General features: G+C 39.1%; 2 protein-coding genes across 51 annotated transcripts in view; one reads left to right on the forward strand and one right to left on the reverse strand.

Annotated features, from left to right (window-relative positions):
* Nucleotides 1-2,197: 2,197 nt before the first annotated feature.
* On the reverse strand, nt 2,198-5,872 carry LOC129765259 (kinesin-like protein costa). Its single transcript, XM_055765370.1, has 2 exons — nt 5,754-5,872; nt 2,198-5,697 (listed from the first exon to the last, which is right to left on the reverse strand). Exon 2 carries the CDS (start codon nt 5,684-5,686, stop codon nt 2,492-2,494), a length of 3,195 nt encoding a protein of 1,064 aa, XP_055621345.1. The 5' UTR covers nt 5,687-5,697; nt 5,754-5,872; the 3' UTR covers nt 2,198-2,491.
* Nucleotides 5,873-10,378: 4,506 nt separating this feature from the next.
* LOC129767373 (cell adhesion molecule Dscam2) overlaps nt 10,379-21,031 on the forward strand; it is a 169,072-nt gene continuing 158,419 nt past the window's right edge. For 48 of the 50 annotated variants that reach the window (XM_055768217.1, XM_055768216.1, XM_055768227.1 and 45 more), the window contains exons 1-3: nt 10,379-10,533; nt 10,785-11,167; nt 11,319-11,648. In XM_055768217.1, the coding sequence (XP_055624192.1) occupies nt 11,092-11,167; nt 11,319-11,648 (406 nt within the window). In that variant the 5' untranslated portion in view covers nt 10,379-10,533; nt 10,785-11,091. Of the gene's footprint in view, nt 10,534-10,784; nt 11,168-11,318; nt 11,649-12,687; nt 12,850-21,031 lie in introns of all 50 variants that reach the window. The other 2 variants (XM_055768229.1, XM_055768230.1) reach the window with 1 other exon arrangement.

A 21,031-nucleotide genomic window follows, 5' to 3' on the forward strand; every position in this document is an offset into this window, starting at 1 on the left:
GAAAATTACCTGTTCCGGATCAAGGTGTGCGAGGAAGCCCTAGGCGGACATTTGAATGATGTTGTATTTCACACATAATGGCATAAACCAAACTTTAATTTGAAATAAAAGTTTCATCGAAATTCGAATTCTAAGTGTGTTTTATTTCAATTTACTTTTGGAATTTAAAGTTGGAAAACCTTGTATGTATGACCATTATATTTAGCGAATAACTATACGAAAGTCAAACATTTTGCTTTTGAACGTATGAATCTAACGACGAATATATCGACGAATAGTTAATATATGGATCCGTTCAATCCAGTTACAAAAGGGACTGACATCAAATAAGAATAGTTCGGTAATGATCTTATGCATTATCTCTATATACATAAAAATGTTCTGTTCGTTTGTGTATGCGTCAAAAACTTGAAAAGTGCGGAACCGATTGAACTTAAAGTTGGACACAATATACAACCCACTTCAAGGAGTGTTGTTACGGCATAAAAAAAAATGTAAAATTGGAAGAAAAATGATTTTATATATGACCAGAGTGCGTTTCTGAAATTGAGCTTCTAATGAAAATCGACTGTTCAGCAATGAATATGTGGTCTATGTGAAGGAAACATCTTTTTTCCACGTGTTTGACAAAATCATGAACTGGAATTGGGTTTCGAAGGGATTTAAAATTTATCGATTTCCCTCATCTATCTATCTATCTATCTATATATATATATATATATATATATATATATATATATATATATATATATATATATATATATATATATATATATATATATATATATATATATATATATATATATATATATATATATATATATATATATATATATATATATATATATATATATATATATATATATATATATATATATATATTAAACGCGTAAGATTCCGGCCCGCGAAACGTCCCGCAATTGGCAAAAGAAACGAAAACGTCCCACGATATCAATATATTTCAATATCACAATTTGATCATGTTGATTTTCTTAAATGGATGAACCTAAAAAAAACTTTTATTTGGCAGACTGTTCAAGAGCGCTTCTAATAATCGAAAGATTAATACGTTGAGCTGGTTTCATCGAACCGACATTGGGCTTTTTGTTTAGAGAGTGTCAACTGGAAGCGACAGCAACAAAATTGGAAAATGATTTTTATAAAAGTCCCCTATTGATCCGCAGGGTCCAACGTGGGTCAGACGAAAAGTTCATCTTTGGTCCGCTAGCTCGGTCAGGGCTTAATGTTTTAAATAAGCCGGAAAAACTCGTCAGGAAGAGGTAGGGTTGTTTAATGAAGATTCTTCTCCACCGTTTGGCCGCTTGCTTCGATCTCCCGGCTTAAGGAGCGGCAAAGAGATGATATTGTAAATACCAGATCGGCTATATCTGGCGGACACAAAGTACCTCAGGATGTCCAGGCGCACGTCCCCTTTGTACCAACACATGCGATACGCTAAACGATGACGAATAACGAAGCTAGAGAAAATCGCAAAGTCGTAGTGTTGATATTTTCTGAGAAATGAACGAATTATTGATTTCTCGGTCTGACAGACCAATGCGCGAGTATAGGAGTGTTAATCTGTTATTAAATATAGTTTGTATTCGTTAGTTCACGGCGTAACAGTAACTTTCCAGCCTCGATAACTTTTTCTATTTTGTGAAATATATTCAACTCTACTAGTCGTCTCAACTTTATTTTCTCCAATTGATTCCCTGCGGTTAAACCTCGAACACATGGGTGGATGTCTATTTTTTTTGTCGATTTTTCCATTATTTAAAAAAACTGAAGATTATGAAAACTTTTCGAACGACTTTGACTATGTATACAGATTATGCAATTTGTGTGCCACGCCTTATTTGCTTTGCAATAATACTCACTACTCTGCTCCCGTGGCCGAGTGGTTATCATCACACATTATCATGCCGGGGGTTCGGGTTCGATTCTCGTTCTGTCCGGGAAAATTTTCCTCAAAAAAAATGTCTTCCGACTTGCACTGTGGTCACGCATATTCTTACCGCTCCAGAATACATTCAAGGCGTGCTCTTCGGCATAAAAATCTCAATTGAATACTACTTATAAAAAATGACATAAGTTACACCTACGTTGAGAAGGCAAAAGTTCCACTGGGAACGTGAGTCCCATCCAAGAAGATGGTATGTCATAGTTCATTAATAAAACTGCAGGATGTGTAGTGATGTTTAATATTTACCACAATTATACATCTATTAATGCAATATGTCAAGCACACAATAAATTTATGATAACAGTTATATTGGCCACGATTGTGTGTATCGTTTGTAGAGGTCTAGACTATAGGGGTTTCTTACTTGAATAGTTGAGATTCACAATACTACATAATTAACGTCAATATCGGCAATACATTTGAGAAACACTTTTTCTTGAGTAAATTCTATCAAGGTACCGGGGTTTGACATTGATGTGCCTTCTAGAATATTGGATTGCAGGTCCGTAAAACCTCGCCGGGATTTTACTTTGCGCTGTCGCTTTGGATAATGATTTTGTTCTTCTCGCGAGTAACCTTAGTGAGCGACGGGCGGGACGATATTTGCAGCTGCTTCAAGTTTTGCTGCGGTATATCGGACTGGAAAATCTTGCGTTTGTCCCCGTGATAGCGTGTGAGTACTTGAAGTTTCGAGAACAGTTTGTTCTTGCGATCTTTCTCCACAAGTGGCTGAACGGTAGCTGCGGCAGCCGTTGCAACGCTGGCAGGTTTAAAATGTGCCAAATGTTTGCTGTGGGGGTGAGCGTGGTGGGAGTGACCAGGCTCACTATCCGAATCAAGCACGAGCGGATGGTGGTGATAGCGGCTGGAGCTTGCTGGAATGACGAACTCACCGTTCGGGTTGTAAGGTTGTAGAGCATTTTCCGGAACGGAGCTACCGATTGAGGCCGATGTATCGGCCGCGAAGTGTCGCAACATGATATTCAACTTGGTTTCATGTTGTTTCTGCAGCGCGATGATGGATCGTTCCTTCTCGAGACGAGTTTGGCGGATCGTGTTGGTGAGAATTTTCTCCTGCCATTCCCAAGCGTCTCTTTCACGCTCCAAACTGATAAATTGCATCTCCAGTTTGCGACTGCTTTCTTTGAGATCCACCACCTTCTGGAAGTATTTGTACAGCAAGGTTCTCATCTCGTCCGAGGATAGCTTATTGAGGCGTGCCATCAGCATTTGTTCCCCTTTCTCGCGTTGCAAACTCTCGTTTGTGTCGATACTTTTTCTTCCGCAGATCAGTTCGTTTTTCAGCTCGATAGCTGCGTCTATTGCCTCGATCGCTTCGTCGCACTCCACAAGCTTTCGCTCCTCAACGTATGATGGCATCTTATCCTCTCGGATTTTCTTATCCAGAATACATCGCTGATCCAGCAGATGATCACGAGTTCTGCGGAGATTCATAATCTCCTGTCTCAGGGAATCTTTTTCCGTTCCTTTTTTGTTAACGTATTTTTTCAAGTTGCTTGATTTTTCCTTAAGTACATGCTCAATGTGGGAAATTCTTTCGTTCATATTCTTAATTTTACTTCTTCCTTCGTTTATCTCCTGAATGGCATACATCTTTGAGCTTTTCTCCTTCCTCACAGTCTCGATTTCTTTATCAATCAGCTCTTTCTTGTCCAATTCCTTCTTGAGCATTTTCTGCAGAACTTCCAATTGTTTCTGCGACTCCTTCATGGATTGCTGCAGTTTTTTCTTCTTCTGGCCAGATTCCCCAGCGATGTATCGAATCTTTTCCAACGCTTCCATCCTTTGCTCTAACTGTGACGTCTTATTCTCAAGATGATTGACAATCTCTTCGCTTGCCCCATTCACAACAGCTTTGGCAAGCTGTTTCTTGGCTTTCTCATATTCATCCTCCAGATTGCGTTTCTTTTTGTTGAATCTCGACTTGGCAACGTACCGTGTTTCACTGTTCTCTATCAAATCGCTGATGTATTTTTGCTTCAGCGAAATTGTGCGGCGAACTTCCTCGATTTGGGCATGAAGCGATTCGATTCCTGCCACCGTAATGCGGAGGTTATTGTTGAGTGTGTCCACCCGTTTACAGCTGGCCGTCGGTGCCGGTGTTAGCGAAGTAAGCGAATCACTGCGCAGCTGTGACATCAGCGAAAGTTCGTTGCTACTAATCGAGTCCCCATCGTAGATGGACTTTCTGCGAGCAGGATTATGAGCTGGTGCCATTTGCTTCTTTTTCTCCTGCAGGCGAACATCCTCGTTGAGATCGTCTATCATTTTAGGATGGGCTCGGAAGAAATCCTTGTACTTTTCATTGATCAGATTATTGGTTTTAAGCTGAAAATTTTTAACGTATCCTTGAATGCGGTCAGTCATATCTGTCAGATGAGTTCCAATGTCGGACTCGCTTTCGTTGTCCGAATTGCACTGTTCGCTGGTGTTAATTTTTCCACTGCTTTGAAGTGCCTCATCGCCTTCGTCTATCTCTTCGATGGGTCCAAGACACACCCGGGCCGGTTGATTGCCCGCATTGATGCTCATCTCCGTAGAACTAAAACACTCATCGCACTCTGCCTTCAGGTAGAGCCATTCCTCAATTTGACTTCGTTCCTGCTGGGTGAGCTCGCAAGTGCTGAAAAGTTTGTTGAAAAGACTCTCAGCGTTTTTCAACAATTTAGCCCATTGCTGTGATGCGAAATACAATCCATCGCAGTTGGTTTGAGTTATTCCGCTGTGAATGTCTTCCGCCAACGCCACAAACGGTACGTTATTATCCGAGAAAGTGTTCATCACTACATGATTTATAATATTTTGAGCTTTGTCTGCAAACTCCAAATTCATAAGACTGTCCTCCCCATCGAGATGTTTAATACACAGCAAAATCATTGTTTGGGCTCTACCACCGAATGAATCCTTCAAGAAAGCCGTCAAAATAGATTCATTATAATCCTCGCTGCGTTTGTAGACAATATCTTCCAGCTTTCGCAAACCCGAATCTCGGAGTATACCTTTACCATCCACCATGTCCCTTTCGGTTCCGTTGAGATCACAAAAACTTATCGTTGATTGTCTGTGCTGATTCAACCCATTAAGCGCCGTCCACTGCTGCTCCAAAATCAAACTCAATATGTTGTGATTCTCCGGATTCTTGTTGTGCAACCCAAGGCTGAGCAAGCTGTAGATCTCCTCGATAGCGACACACTGCATTAGAGCGGCCCCCAACACATCGATAACATCTCCCTCGCTCGTAATCTCCGTCCAAGCGACCCCAATCGAGTATATCCGTTCCGGGTGGGAATTCAGCAAACAAAACAGATCCTTGATAAAATACAGCACCACCCCTTCGCAGGTGGCATTCCCGTACAGCGCATAACTTTTGCCACTTTCCCTCTCCCCGTACGATACAACGGAAAAATCATACCCTTCCAGCACCGATTCCGTGATTCCCGCGACAGACTCGCTGTAAATGTACTGCAGATCGGTCGTGCTCTGATAGACACGAGCAAAACGGAACGTTCGTCCATTCGAGACCAGCTCTTCATCGTCCCCAACCTTGCTAGTGTCGTCCTGCTCGTTGTTTGGCTCGAGATGCTCCGCTGTTGTTGCCTTTGATGTGTTCGATGGAAAAGAATTTTCGTTCGCTCCGACCGATGGAATCTGTTTTTCCGGTGAAGATATTCGTACCACCACCTTCAGGGGAATATCCATCGCAGTTTACGCTGTAAGTTAGATAAAAATAAGCTAAATTTGTCAGAAAAACATGCAAAAATAATACCATTTGAAAGAATGATATGTGCAGAATATGTGTTTTGTTGTGTCTCGGTTCCAGTCGTCAAGAGTTCGCTGTCATACACACAGAATGTCTTCCAGATCGACATATGTTGCATTCCACAAAAATGTTCGAAAATGTATCAAAACATTGGTTCACAGCCTTGGTGTGTAACAGGCCATTGAACAGGGTCGAATCGAATGTCACACATGAAATGCTGTTTAGGGGCTGCCCAAATACCACGTGGACAGATAAAGCGCGATTCCAGACACCCCCCTTCTCCTTCGTGGGCAAGCATGGACATCATGTATACCCTTCCCCTGTTGCCCACGTGGACATTTTTTTATTTTTGACGTAGGACTACGTCTTTCATTTCTATACCGGGGTGTAAAATCAAAGTTTCGAACACCTGAACGAAATGGTATGATAAACACTTCATTCGAAAGATAAAATGTCTACGCGTTCTATACTTGTTACTTTTTGATCCAAAAACTTGTTTCAATAGTCTTAAAATTGCTTTCAAAACAGGCTATTGAAGTCACCAATCGGTATATAAGCGAGCGCCACTCGGAAATCCACTCAGTTCTAATTCAACAGCGATTGGAGCATGTTATCGCTGTTGTGGTGAAGCTCTACGTTTATCATGAAAGCGCGGATGAACGGTGTCACCAAGAGCCTGTTTGTGCGCCCTAGGCCAGAAAGGAATCCACCAGGAGGAGAGTGATGCCACAAACGGTTCCCCGGGAAGACATCGCTACACACACATACACGCGCGGAATTCTTTCCGTTTGGATGCCATTCAGCATCGAGAAAGTTCCGGAAAGATCTAATCATTTCTGGAAAATAATCTGCCAGTTCCTCTGGGAATTTAAAAATACATTCATGTGAAAGAGTTTATTTTAATGTTTTCTAACCATATAACACAGCGATCAAATACATTTGATTTTGTAATTTTTCAACCAAGTGTAATTAGCAGGAAAGCTTCTGAAGATTATTCTTCCCCATCAGTAGGATATTTCCGTATCCAATATTGTATGCGTACGCAATCGATTATTGCTCAGTCGCCGAAAGTTTCGAGCTCAGAGAGTTCATTCCCCTCTAGTTTGCCTTCCAAATTGCCATCGTAAACCACACCTTCTCTCGATTCAATCACACACAAAAAGCATACTTAAGCGATATTCTGGTGGTAAGACACATTTTTCGTGAGGACATCGACTAGACAACATCGTTGCCTAACGTGCTGGAGGAGGTGGACGGCGAAGGATCGACACATACACGCGCAGAATTCTTTCCGTTTGGATGCCATTCAGCATCAAGAAAGTTCCGGAAAGATCTAATCATTGCTGAAAAATAATCTGCCAGTTCCTCTGGGAATTTAAAAATACATTCATGTGAAAGAGTTTATTTGAATGTTTCCTATCCATGTAACACTGTGACCAAATATGTTTCAATCAAGTGCTATTAACAGATGGTTATCGAATTAGCATTAACCACTGGTGGGCTTCCAGTATCGAGGAAAATGTGGAAATATCTAATCGTTACTGAAAATAATCTGCCAGTTCCTCTGGGAATTTAAAAATACATTCATGTGAAAGAGTATATTTGAATTTTTTCTATCCATGTAACACTGTGACCAAATATGTTTCAATCAAGTGCTATTAACAGGTGGTTATCGAATTAGTATTAACCACTGGTGGGCTTCCAGTATCGAGAAAATGTGGAAATATCTAATCTTTACTGAAAATAATCTGCCAGTTCCTGTGGGAATTTAAAAATAAATTCATGTGAAAGAGTTTATTTGAATGTTTTCTATCCATGTAACACTGTGACCAAATATGTTTCAATCAAGTGCTATTAACAGGTGGTTATCGAGTTGGCATTAACCCCTGGTGGGCTTCCAGTATCGAGGAAAATGTGGAAATATCTAATCGTTACTGAAAATAATCTGCCAGTTCATCTGGGAATTTAAAAATACATTCATGTGAAAGAGTTTATTTGAATGTTTTCTATCCATGTAACACTGTGACCAAATATGTTTCAATCAAGTGCTATTAACAGATGGTTATCGAGTTAGCATTAACCACTGGTGGGCTTCCAGTATCGAGAAAATGTGGAAATATCTAATCGTTACTGAAAATAATCTTCCAGTTCCTCAGGGAATTTAAAATTACATTCATGTGAAAGAGATTATTTGAATGTTTTCTATCCATGTAACACTGTGACCAAATACATTATGTTTTGTGATTTTTCAATCAATCGCAATCAACAGGATAGCTTCTGAAGATTATTCTTCCCCATCAGTAGGATATTTCCGTATCCAATATTGGATGCATAAAACCTTGTGCCTCCAACGTAACGCTCTCGTTTTCGAAGTTCTCCAAATATTCATTCATTCAGAATGAATTCAGATTCAACTTCATACAAATGATCTCTAAATCAACGATAGTCCTACGTCACCCTTGCGGTTATACCATAGATATAACCCACTTCCTGTTTTTGAAAAAAAAAATCGGGAGAATGATAAAATTCTTTTTTGCCATTTGCGAAGGAGAAGAAACATGGGTTAATTTCTTATTCAAATTTTGAAATACAAGTCGGTATCTTTTAGAAAACAAAGCAGTTTAGCAGTTCTTGAAGGGTCATCATCAATTATGTCATATGGTCGGTGTTAAGTCAAACCGAACCATGTGACATTTTTATGATTTCGAGAAAAACGAGTTTGAAGTTTGGCGCTATAATGTGTTTTCATAGAGCATTCAAAACAATTTCGATAAGTTATTCCTGCTGTACACGTGAATTTCCAAATCTTATAATTGTGGAATGTAGCTTACAAAATGTTCAACCTAATGCAATCAATAACTCGAAATTTTTAGTCTTGCGACTTGATCCGCTCTGACTTAACACCGACCATGCCCCCGTTGATCCCGTTAAATTTCCAGAGGTTCTTGTATTTTAGGCAAACACAAACGATGTGTTCCGTCGAATTGCGGACAGATCGCACAGATCGGAAAAAATAGCCAGCGGATCATTTTTTCGCCCAAAACGTTCTGAAGATATTGTTGATCCATAATTTGAAGCCGTCCAGTTGAACTTCACTCTTTAGAAGCTGTCTAAAGTGACCTATTGCGGCAAAATGATCGGCCGTTTTATTACCGCCTATGCCGCTATATTCGAGGATCCACATGAGGACTGCATCCGGCAACAGATACCTCCTGATGGCTTGTATCCATAGTTGACTAGACCCAGCCATGCCGTCGCCATCGATGGCGCTACCCAGCAAACATTGAATCGTATAATTTTGCACGTGCCAAGTCTTACAAGAAATCCGAATAAATCATAATCGCATATAATATCAATCAAAGTATGTATCGTGTATATTTGAAATCGCATTAAATGTAAAAACTCGATTTTAAATACCATTATCAAATTAAGTTGCAATTCGGTATAATAAACATCAATCTTATGATGCACATTGTCGTAAAATATATTTAATCCGCATCATATGCGTATATTACGCTGATGCAGCTTGTGTGTCGTATAAGCGTATAATTTAAATCGATTCAGTACTGTAGTGAATCGTGTTGCATGCTGAAGAAAATCATGAAACAGTGAATCATATTAGATCCTAATAAAGAACATATTACATCATATTGAAATGTCAATGAAATGCTGATGCACTCGAAAGTTTTAACCGCTGTTGAATTAAATTTCAGATAGCCGCGCGAAATAGCTGGTGGATGATAATCCAGACGACCGGAGTTCGAACCCACATCGGAGCAGTTTTCACCAAACATCAATCTGTGCCATTTTAAACATTCATATTCCACTCCCAACACAAGTCAATCAAACAATTATTATTTCTACAAACATAAAGACTCATATATAAAAATGGCGATTCGTGAGGCTATAATAAACATTTCACGAAAATATTTTGCGCCATTTTTTTTTCTATGTCTGTAATAAATCGTATATGAGTATGGCAGTCACTATTATACTATTAGTCACTATTATAGCCGGTCAAAGTTGCATATTCATCCAAACAAATTCGGTAAGCATTTGCCATGTATGTATATGGCCTCCACTTTTGCATGCATATGCCAGTTAGGCGCATTATATGCCAACCAAATTTTAGGGCATATGATGTTATATATACGCTTGTTATGCGATTTAATGTTTGCTGGGTGATTAATATTCCATTTCGCATGGTGCACTTACGAGGCAGAAACCATTCAGAGTAAGATCTATTGAAACAAACTTATAACCTCACGGAGTGCAGGGAGCTGCGGGTCTACGTAAGCAATACAGTTAAGTTGTGGTCTTGACTTGTTTCACAAAACGACGCACGAAAGGAAAGACATACTTTACGGTCATCCGATTCAGTACATTCAACGATCACGGATTACCAGAAGTATCAAATTGGCTACACTGAATGAATCCTTGTTGCATCACTCTTGCAACACAATTTACGTTGACGAAACATAAACATAACCATTCGAACAACATTATGCACAGGGCAAATAACTGTCCAGTCCCCCTGAAACTTTCCAGCCTTCACGCACACAGTCACGTGGAAAGTGTGTAATACACACCCGTTCTGACATTTGCTAGTCGCTTTCCTGCGAGTAAATAGATGCTGGAGCAGTCGAAGTGTTCGGAGGTATAATTCGCGTGTCCCGTTTCGATTAAAGTTTTAGTGTGAAAAATATCACTAAAATCCCCAAGAGGTATCAATTTTTTCGAACAAAGCTCGAACGAATCGTATTTTTAGTGATCCAACCGGTGAAAAGTAAGTTTTCTGGCAGAAAAACTCAATTTTCGGTAGCCTATTCATTCCTATTCCGCTGCTCGTCCTAGCGTGTATATGGTGAAAATTCTGAGACAGGGAGTGAAAAATTTTCCTCCTTCGATCAATAAATTAAGATGGGATTTTCCGAAAGGAAATCTACACTTAATGGACGGCATTTGGGATTCGTATCCGAAAAATTTGCCGAAAAATGACAAATGATGACTAATAGAATGTGTTTTCTGTATTTTCAGGCTTTCGAAAGCACCCCTTCCGGCTTTGGGGGGTGGCCCGCGGTAGCACCCTTATTTGTCAATAAGGATAAAAAGGAGAGCCTCGCGTTCTTTTTCCGGTCGCCCGTCGCGCCGTCGTATGTTTCGCGTAGCACCCGATTTTACTGTTTAGAGAAAGAAAACTGTAATCTTAAATCTCCCTCCGGGGGAGAGAAAAGGACCTGAAAAAGTGAAACCGACTGATTTAGTGTTGTGAGGATTCGCGTCAAGTGATTGATAATTTAATTGGACCAAACTCCCTAGTGAACCCGAGCGGGAGCGTTTCGCAATGACTTTTTGCCGTGCGGCGACAATGTTCGCGATATCGTGTGTAGTGCTGTTAAGTAGCTTCAATTGCTTAAATGGTGAGTTGATTCCAATTTGCCACTTTTGATCGAAAGACTGAGAGGATCATTCGAATGTCTCCTAAGGAAACACGCTTGTGTTGCATGGGGAGCATTTCGGGGTGCAATTTGGAATCAATTCTAATGCTTGCGAATATTTTTTCTCCAAAAGTGGTTGGAGCGGGCTCCAAAGTGGACGACTCGAAGGGGCCGGTTTTCCTGAAAGAACCCACCAATCGCATTGATTTTTCCAACTCGACCGGAGCCGTCGTGGAATGTAGTGCCACCGGAAATCCTCCGCCGGAAATGATCTGGATTCGTAGCGATGGAACGGCCGTAGGTGAAGTTCCCGGATTACGTCAAATTCTGTCCAACGGTAATCTGGTTTTCCCACCGTTCCGCGCCGAGGACTACCGCCAGGATGTGCACGCCCAGGTCTACGCTTGTATGGCCAGAAATCAGTTCGGATCGGTCATTTCGAGGGATGTGAATGTGCGCGCTGGTAAGTGTACTTGTTGCAGGTAGTTGGTGGCCCGCTATCGGGATCAACTATTTGAGATCGGATACGAAACATCTGTACTGTGGCGAACGAAGGAGCGTGTGAAAGGAATACGAAGATTTGTGGCTGGCTCAAGTGTTTGTGGAATGTATGGTGCCAATATTTGGGAAAAGATCAGCAGATGGAAATTCGATTATTGCACAGTGCATCGGTGCAGAAACGGAATTGATGGGAAGAAAAAAAAATGCATAGCCAAAGTTGCAATGCCGGTCCGTGTGTTGGTGATGTCTGGCCGGCCCTGAATAAGCAAGAGGAAGAGGAAAATGCATGTTAAAATAAAACAAGCTGAATGCTTCGCTGGATGCGATCCTAGTGGTGGTGAAGTGCAGCGAGGAAGCATAAAAATAAAACATCCAACCAATATATGGTGCAACGATGTCTGGCCAGAGGCTGACGAAGAATAGATTTTGTCTGCCAACAAGATCAGGAGTCGTGTCTTTTTGTCGCTGTGGAAAAAAAACGAAGCGGCAGTATGACAAGGTTGTTCCGCTGGAACAAACGGTTTGAAACGGGATGAAATGAGTGCATGTTTCAAATAAAAGAAAGGGTGTGATCCACACAGTTGGCTATGATTGAGGGGAGTGCTTAGATGAAGATAGCAAGTGTACGTTGAGCATGTCATGTGAGAGTAATCCCGCAGAATAGTGCGAGCGGCACGTTTTTGTCGGCATTAATTGCGTGTTTTTGGAAGCATAACGAAAGCAGTCTGCGGGAAGAAGGTGGAAATGGAAGCGAATCACAATGTGTTAAAACAACACCCAGTTCTATCCTCAACAGTACAGAGTGTTTCGTATCCATTCGACTACTAATTTTACAACCTTTTTCAGCGGTCTTGTTCGGGTCTACCTCTTCGTTGTTTGCGATCCGTTGCTTAGAACAAAATAAACCAAAGGCTTCGATTGGATAGCTCTAATCTCCAAATCTCAGAATCGGCTTATTTGAATCCCCCTTTTCACCGCTCGTTTCGTTTGTCCCAAAACAGTCGTTCAGCAGTACTACGAAGCGGATGTCAACAAAGAGCACGTAATTCTCGGCAATCCGGCGATTCTCAAGTGTCTCATTCCCTCGTTCGTGGCCGATTTTGTGGAAGTCGTTTCTTGGACCGACGGAGAAAACACTTACATTTACTCAGCGGAATATAACGGTTCGAGGGAATTTCGCGTAATACCTACTCCTACTTCCTTCCCCCTTTCATTTTTCAGTTTTCTGGGCGCACTTGAATGATACGAGTGCCGCGTATCTTATTGTTGAGCCAGGCTAAATGATGAATCAAAAAGGCTCGATCATCCTACCTTGGATTAAACTTTGTACATGCTTTCGGTATAGGGAACTAATCTTTCCCCGCGGGTGGAATGTCCATGCAGCATCTTGAGTCACTTTGGCATTCTTCTTCAATTCCGCTTGACAATTGCGCAATATTTTTCGATTGGGCGGAATTGGGGGCAATTTGGGGGATTGAGGTCTTTTTTCAACGTAATTGATCCCATAACCACTGAACCACTGTACCACCTCTCGATTTTGGTGGCCACTTGCCAAATCTGGCCAAAACTCCACCGGAAGCTTCTGCAGGCACTCTTGCTTATAAAGGGTGATTAATCATAAGGTATTTTTTTAATTGTCAAAAAAAACCACAAAAAAGTAAATGGAGCCATTTATTTTTTGAAAATAATTTCATTCAAATGTTGGCTGCAACTACGCTTCAGGAGGTCCATTCTGAAGGTCCAATTTTTAATCACTCGTTCAAGCATTTCGACCGGTATGGCGCGAATAACATGTGTAATGTTGGCTTCCAGAGCATCAATCGTAGCTGGTTTATCAGTGTAGACTTTGGACTTAACAATTCCCCGAAGAAAAAAGGCCAGCGGTGTGATATCACACGATCTTGGTGGCCACCTCACCGGTCCTAAACGTGAAATCAGCTGCTCTCCGAAATGACGTCTTAACAAATTCATTGTTTCACGAGCTGTATGGCAAGTGGCCGTGTCCTGTTGAAACCAAATGTCTCCGAGAGCTTCAATTTCAGCAAAAAGCAAAAGTAGCAAAAAAAACGCGATATCGTGGTGCGGTAGCGATTCGGCCATCGTCATTTTTGGAAAAATATGGACCGATGATTTCACCAGCCCATAAACCAGACCAGACCGTTGTTTCCTTTGGGTGTAATGGTAGTTCTTATCATGATTTTTGACGTTACCTTTGAGCCAGAAATGCGCCTCATCGCTGAACAAAATTTCGGTCGAGAACAGCGGATCTCCTTCGATCTTTTCATGCGCCCAATCAGCAAAACGGGGACGTGCAAGAAGGTCATTTGGCTTCAATTCTTGTACGAGCTGTATTTTGTATGCTTTCAATTGAAGATCCTTCCGTAAAATGGACCAAGTTGTTCCATACGACATGCCAAGTTGCTGATACCGGTGCCGAATCGATTCATCGCAGTTTCCATGTACACTCTCTGCTACTGCCGCTATGTTTTCAATACTTCTTGCTGGACGTGGTCTATTCGGTCGAGTATTATCCAATAACGAATATTTGGATTCAATTTTGTTTATGGTATGCCGAATAGTGGCGTCGGTAGGCCGATTATGTCGATCATAATGCGGTCTGAGCGCACGAATAACTTTTTTCACAGAGCGCTAATTTTGATAATACAGCTGAACAATTTTGAGCTTGTTGCGGTGTAAGTCTTTCCGTGATGAAATAGCAAATAATACTGAACAAAAACCCTGACAGTTTATCTGTCAAAAAACCCTATTGAAAAATATACCTTATGATTGATCACCCTTTACGTTTTCGAGTTCAATGTAATGTTTGTGACAAGAACATTGGTTTTCTGTCCACAGCTACAAATCCCTTGTCAAATCGAGAACTTCTTGACAAATTTGCTGAGATCGGTTCCTTTAGCAGCGGTTTATCACTTATTACGAAAACGTTTCAGCACATCATACATAGTAAATTTGGCCACTTTCAGCGATTTCGAAATCAAATTTCTTCTCTCGGCATCCATCCTGCACAACATTTTCAAAACAAAACGAATCAACTGAAATTTTCGGTGTCGTTTTTTACAGTTTACAGTTTTTTTTCCAAACAATTTGATGTCAAAAGATTTGAGATACGCCTACTACGACCGCTGCTATACAATTACTCCGCATTGGAATTTTAGTTAGATAGTTAGATAGTGTTGCGTGCGCCCTTTACGCGACGCCGCACCTACTACGGTATTGCATTAAAGGGAGACCTATTATAAACTATCACTAAAGGAGTGAAGTTACAGTAGGCAGGAAAATATCAACGCTGAGGAAGAGAAAAATCTATTTGAAATCAGTCTAGAAACATCGATCGAAAGAGTTGGTTCGAAATGAGTTAATTTTCCCAGATTTAATTAAATTTTCAAAAATCAGAATTAGAACAAAAAAGACTTTGTGAATTGATCGATCAGGTACGAATTCTTTTGTTTGAAGCTAAACAAGATTATTGGATAACGCTCGTTCTAGGAAATTGAGTTTGATTAACCAGGTTCCGAACATCCAGCCTCAGGATCGCGAATCTGAAATGATAAAAAAATAATTAATGGAATTCGATATAAAAGAAAGGTAAAATGATTGGAAATAATCTAAAAGAAATATTCAATTGATCATGAATTAAATTCAAACAGGCTCAGTAAAATTTAGAGCATAATTACAAATTTACGATTCGGATAGAACATTCGAGATGCCACGAAATGTTAGCAAATCTACTATGCATTTTATTGATATCTAATAGCGAATAATTGTTATTAATTATAGGAAATTTTAACCGTGCCATCAGAAATACACGCGTTTAAAATTCATAAACTTGTTTATCTCGTTGCAAAGCAACGGATAGATAGTTTAGTTAGAACTAAATCAAACCTTCAGGATAAATAGATAAAATGACGGGTTGCAGATTACTCACAATGCACAATATATAGATACTGTTCTTATGAGATTTCCAATGCTCCAATTGAAATTTGGGAACCTATACCCAGGCCACTGAGTGGCCTATGAGCAATTCCAAATGAAATCGTCCTAAATATGCAGATTTTAAAAACATGTATTTTTGATTCAAATGAAAGTTTGTATTCCATTTTGATTGGAGGAAACACGAGTTTTCCACAGCAATTGAATATGAGTTTCCCACAGCAATTTTTGACTCAAGTAGGGTGTATCGATTTTAATAAGAAAAACTTTGATAATTTATATTTTACTATGAGTCGTACCGGAATAGTGTCTTAGAAAGAGTTATAGAGTATTGATGCTCAAACGTGAAAAAAATATACACTTAGAAACAAAATTAGTACTCTTTTTACGTTGAAAAACATTGAGGTTAAAACCAACATGTCTTCAAATGTTTTTCAACTTAACTCCTAAACATATATTTTTACCATAATGATGCATTTGCAAAAGGTATTGAAAATTATAAGCAAATTCATAAAATTTCATGAACATGACGGTATAATACTACAAACATATTAAAAGAGCCTATTTACTATAAAAAACATAATAAATCTATATATATAAAAATGGAGTGATGTCTGTCTGTCTGTCTGATTCTTATAGACTCGGAAACTACTGAACCGATCGACATGAAAATTGGTATGTAGGGGTTTTTGGGGCCGGGGAAGGTTTTCGTGATATTTTGAGACCCCTCCCCCCTCTCTAAGGGGGGGCTGCCATACAAATGAAACACAAATTTCTGCATTACTCGGAAATTAACCAAGCAAACGAAACCAAAGTTGGCATGTGAAAGCTTTAGGGTGCAATAAATGTTTCTATGGTGTTAAGATACTCCTTCCCCCTCTCTTAGAGGGGGCTGCCGTATAAATGAAACACAAATTTTTGCATTACCCGAGAATTAATCAAGCAAATTAAACCAAATTAGGCATATGGAAACTTTAGGGTGCAATGAATGTTTCTATGGTGGTTATATACCCCTCCCCCCTCTCTTAGGGCTGGCTGCCATACAAATAAAACACATATTTCTGCATTACTCGAGAATTAATCAAGTAAATGGGCGGGACGAAGTTTGCCGGGTTAGCTAGTTAGATATAAATATCTCGAGAATGGCTGCATTTAGAAGGATATTGATAAAAAGCTTTTTTGTTTTAAATCACATCAGGATGGCTAAAAATGATTGTTAGCATACAGAAACTTGAAGTTTCGAAAATTCATAAAAATAAAATATATAAAAGTTTTTTTTCGTAAATTAAAAAAAGAGTACTATTTTATTTTCTTAATGTATATATTTTCCACGTTTTAACATCAATACTCTATAACTCTTCCTAAGACACTATTCCGGTACGACTCATAGCTTTTGAGATATAAATTATCAAAGATTTCTCTTACTAAAATCGATACTCCCTTTTCAGAAGTTACACTTGAGTCAAAAAATTCCCAATTGCTGTGGAAAACTCATATTGCCTCCAACCCAAACGGGATACAATCTTTCATTCGAATAAAAAATACTCATGTTTTGTCATTTGTCGATTTCATTTGGAATTATTGCTATGTTGACCCTGTGAGATTGACATGAAACTCTCAGTATCTATTCCGAACAGATTTTGTACACATTGAAAATGTGTACGTTATATCGAGTGACGTTATATCGAGGGTACGTTATATCGAATATCCCCTGTACAGGGTGAACTCGATTATATACAGTATCCAATTTCTTTTCGCTGTATATAATCGAATCCTGTATATAATCGAGTCAAAAAAAATGTTTTTATTTTGTTTTTTTTTGCATGTGTATGTATATGTATCTTCCGGTTTTTGAATATAAAAGAAAAAAATTATCTTTGATTCATCCCGTTAAGTCAGAAAACACTTTCTCAAAAAAATATCCAAATCCTCACTGAAGGGTGTAGATGATCATATTTGATAAAACAAATCCATCTTTCAAATGGAAGCAACAGTATCATTCTACGTAGCGTACTTTTTAAAGTAGAGCCAGTTTAAGCCAACAAAACTTTAAATGAAATAGAAGTTCAATAACTCTGTCATTTTTGAAATTCGCCCATATAAGTGGATTTAAAAAACATTTGGGAAGTGAAAAACTAGTGGTTTAGTGTGGTAGTGGTTTTGAAGGTGTTATTATTAATTTAAACTCAAAAATATATAAACTTGATTGTTTCTTTAAATCAAATTAAATCTCTCAAACCGCCCTACAATTTGTTCTTTAACACTCAGATTCTATCTTTCTTAATTTCGCTGCACTATCGTTATAAACAATTCCTGGTGAGAATTCAATCAAAATTATTTTATACGGCCCAGACCGAAAAGGATATGAATTCATGTTTATGCTGTCCTTCTTACTCTTAGAAAACACTTCCCAACTTCATTTTATAATGAGGTGTAATATTATCATGCATTCATGCGACATCACCATTTTTTTTTGGTACAATCCCAAGCTGACGTTCAGGCTGAGAGGAAGAGATACAAACATTTTGAAGCTTTTGAAAACGGTTTTATTTGTTCCCTAGCAGATGCGGTGGACTTCGTTCCGCCCAATTTTTTTTTAATATGAATTCTTCCGAACATTCACATTTTCTTACCGAACGAACGTTCGTGGGTTCAATCGCAGAACTCTCTATTGATTGATCTTCACAATTTCCCTTTACTTTAAATTTCCTATTACTTCTACCAAAACACACCACTATAATATAAATTTATTTTCAGACATGATTTTCGCTCAAAATTCTTGATTCACTTGCAAATAACATGTTTCTCCGTTACATGGAATACATGTTTGATATAGAAAAGTAAATTTTATTTTTTTATTTTTCACCTGAGAATAATTTTCGCTTCACACTAACGGAACACGAAGTTTAATTCCGCAATTGGACTAAAAACAATGTCATAGTGGAACTAATGAGAATTATTTTTTCAAACTTTCTCTCGAAGCTTTCCAAAAATTTCAAAACTTTTTCTCACCATAACATTAATCTACGGGCAGAGATGAATACAACAAAATGAAGACAGCTTAAATCGGACCACTCCTTTCATTTTTCTTTATATAGATAGAAGATGTAGCAGGGCGTTATTTTGCCTGAAAATCCATTTCCACCTTCAAGTAAAGTTCAATTAAGTTAGCACAAACATCGAATGGATTAACAACGCTCATCATGATGTTATTTTCGAACATATGGGAATTACATTTTTCGACCTCCCTTCACAGTTTTCCGATTTTTTTCTCCACTATATTGATCTATGGGTAGAGACGAATACAACAAAATGAATACAGCTCAAATCGGACCATTCCTTCTTCGGATTTTGCGCTTAGCAACACATTTGGCCTTCCATTTTTATTTATATTGATTTCATCCTTCAGTACACGAAAAAGCATTTTTTTGCCGAAGTTGAAATGTCTTCTGCCAACGCTAGTTTGGTTGTAGATCGGTCAAAGAACTTTAATTTGGTTCATATTGTTAAAGACCTGATTGGTGTTGGGATCTCCAATCACAAGTTCAAATTACCTGTATGTTATTATACCTCGGTTTACAGAACTTTCACGACTGAGTTAAACACGTACAGCTTTGTTTACTTCTTAACTAAGGACTTAAGTGCCAGTAAGATGTGTAACACAGTTATCTTGTTGAAGAATATGGTGCAAGGCGATTCATGTGAACATTTTTTTTATCACTTTTTCCTCGTCGAGCTTGTTTAACTTTCATTCGATTTGATACGAACTCTCCCAGTTGAATTAGAACTTTGGAGACCTACCCACACTGCGATTCGGGTTGTACATCCACACAAGCTGTCCCAGTCGTTTTGATTGGAACTTCGATTGTACCATTCCTTCAGGCTGTCTGCGGTTGATTTAAAATTTGTTTTGACGATATCGACTGTACGCATTTGCTTCAGTTCTGCTTGCTGACAATGATCAGTCTCCACTGTCTGAAGGTGGTGGCCCGCAAAGATCTATTGGTAGTCTGATCTGTCTTCTCGGGTTTAACAGAGCGGGATAGAATTTGGTGGAGTTAGTGCAGTTGTGTTCCATTGTAACGCAGCATTTTCGGTCCTGCGAAAAAATTATAGCCCATAAAGGTAATGATGGAATTGATTGACTGATTTCACAACAAAAGTCCTTTTCTGGTTCTTTTCTTTTTACTGTAGTGAGCGATTACTTTCTGTTTTGAACCTCCCAAACAAGGGTCCCCCATTAAAGTGTGAACGCTATAGATACCGGGTGGAGCATGAGCTTCAGATGATCTACGCCTCACTAAGCCGGCGAACAATTGTCTCAGTCCTGCAACTGATCGATTACTTTATTTCGCAAATCATTTACTGATGATGGTATTGACTCGAGCTTCTGTATAAGATTGACACAGCGGCTCTTATCTAACCCGAATTCCCTGCAGATGCAGATTCTGCTTTTGTCTTCGACAACCTGGATGCGTAGATTCTAAGACCGTCCATGTGAAGGTATGGGTAGTTTCTTTGTGAGTGTTGTCGCCATACTTTATCGTATAGCCCTGAACGTTTTTTTGAGGATCCTAATGAGAGGATTCAGTGCCAGACGAAACCAAAGCGGGCTGGTTCATTGTTGGGATCTTGTTGGCTTGCTCACCAGTAATCTTCCAATCCGTTCTCTTAGATTTACGCACCTCTTCGTTATAGTTTTTTAGTCAGTTTTTGTAATTTGCCTAATTAGAAGTAGTTTTTGCTTTGTTGAAAAGCTTTCTTAGATAATTTTTTGAACTATTGGTTACCAATGCTGACTATTTTAATGAATGAGTTTGTTTCGTTTCGAGAAGACTTAATTCTTTGGAATGTCTTTGGCTTTGGAATGTGTTTCATCAACAGCCGGAAGAAGCGAAACTTTCCAGGTAACTAGGGGAGAGATGGATGTTGGACAATTTAATCAATCACTCAAATGTAGTGTCATTGTAGCAGTTGTTAATCATATATCCTGGATTATAATCACAATTGGCGAATTTTGACATCAGTGGCTCTTTCCGCTGAAGTACTACTAGATAGATTTTAGGGGGTATTCCTACCTTAATACCACTGATTATATCACTGAAAGTGAGTTGGTTGGGTTTGCAAGATTTTCCGCGTCATTCATTAACTGGTTTTATTCATAATCATAATTACCTACATCATCAAAATATGTTAATTCTTGCAACTTGTGTTTTTAAAAAACACTAAAAGTGAGGTTTCAAGAAGGAATTGTCCAATTGTAACAAGAATTGAAGGTAAATTTCCAATTTTTAACTGGAACAATTTTAAAGAGTATATAGTAGAATCCCGATTATCTGCGGAATGGTCTGGCAAGGTCACCTCGAATAACGAAAATCGCGGATAACGCATTCA

This window comes from Toxorhynchites rutilus, chromosome 2 (genome assembly GCF_029784135.1).
Source record: "Toxorhynchites rutilus septentrionalis strain SRP chromosome 2, ASM2978413v1, whole genome shotgun sequence".
In the NCBI taxonomy this organism is placed as follows: Eukaryota; Metazoa; Arthropoda; class Insecta; order Diptera; family Culicidae; genus Toxorhynchites; species Toxorhynchites rutilus.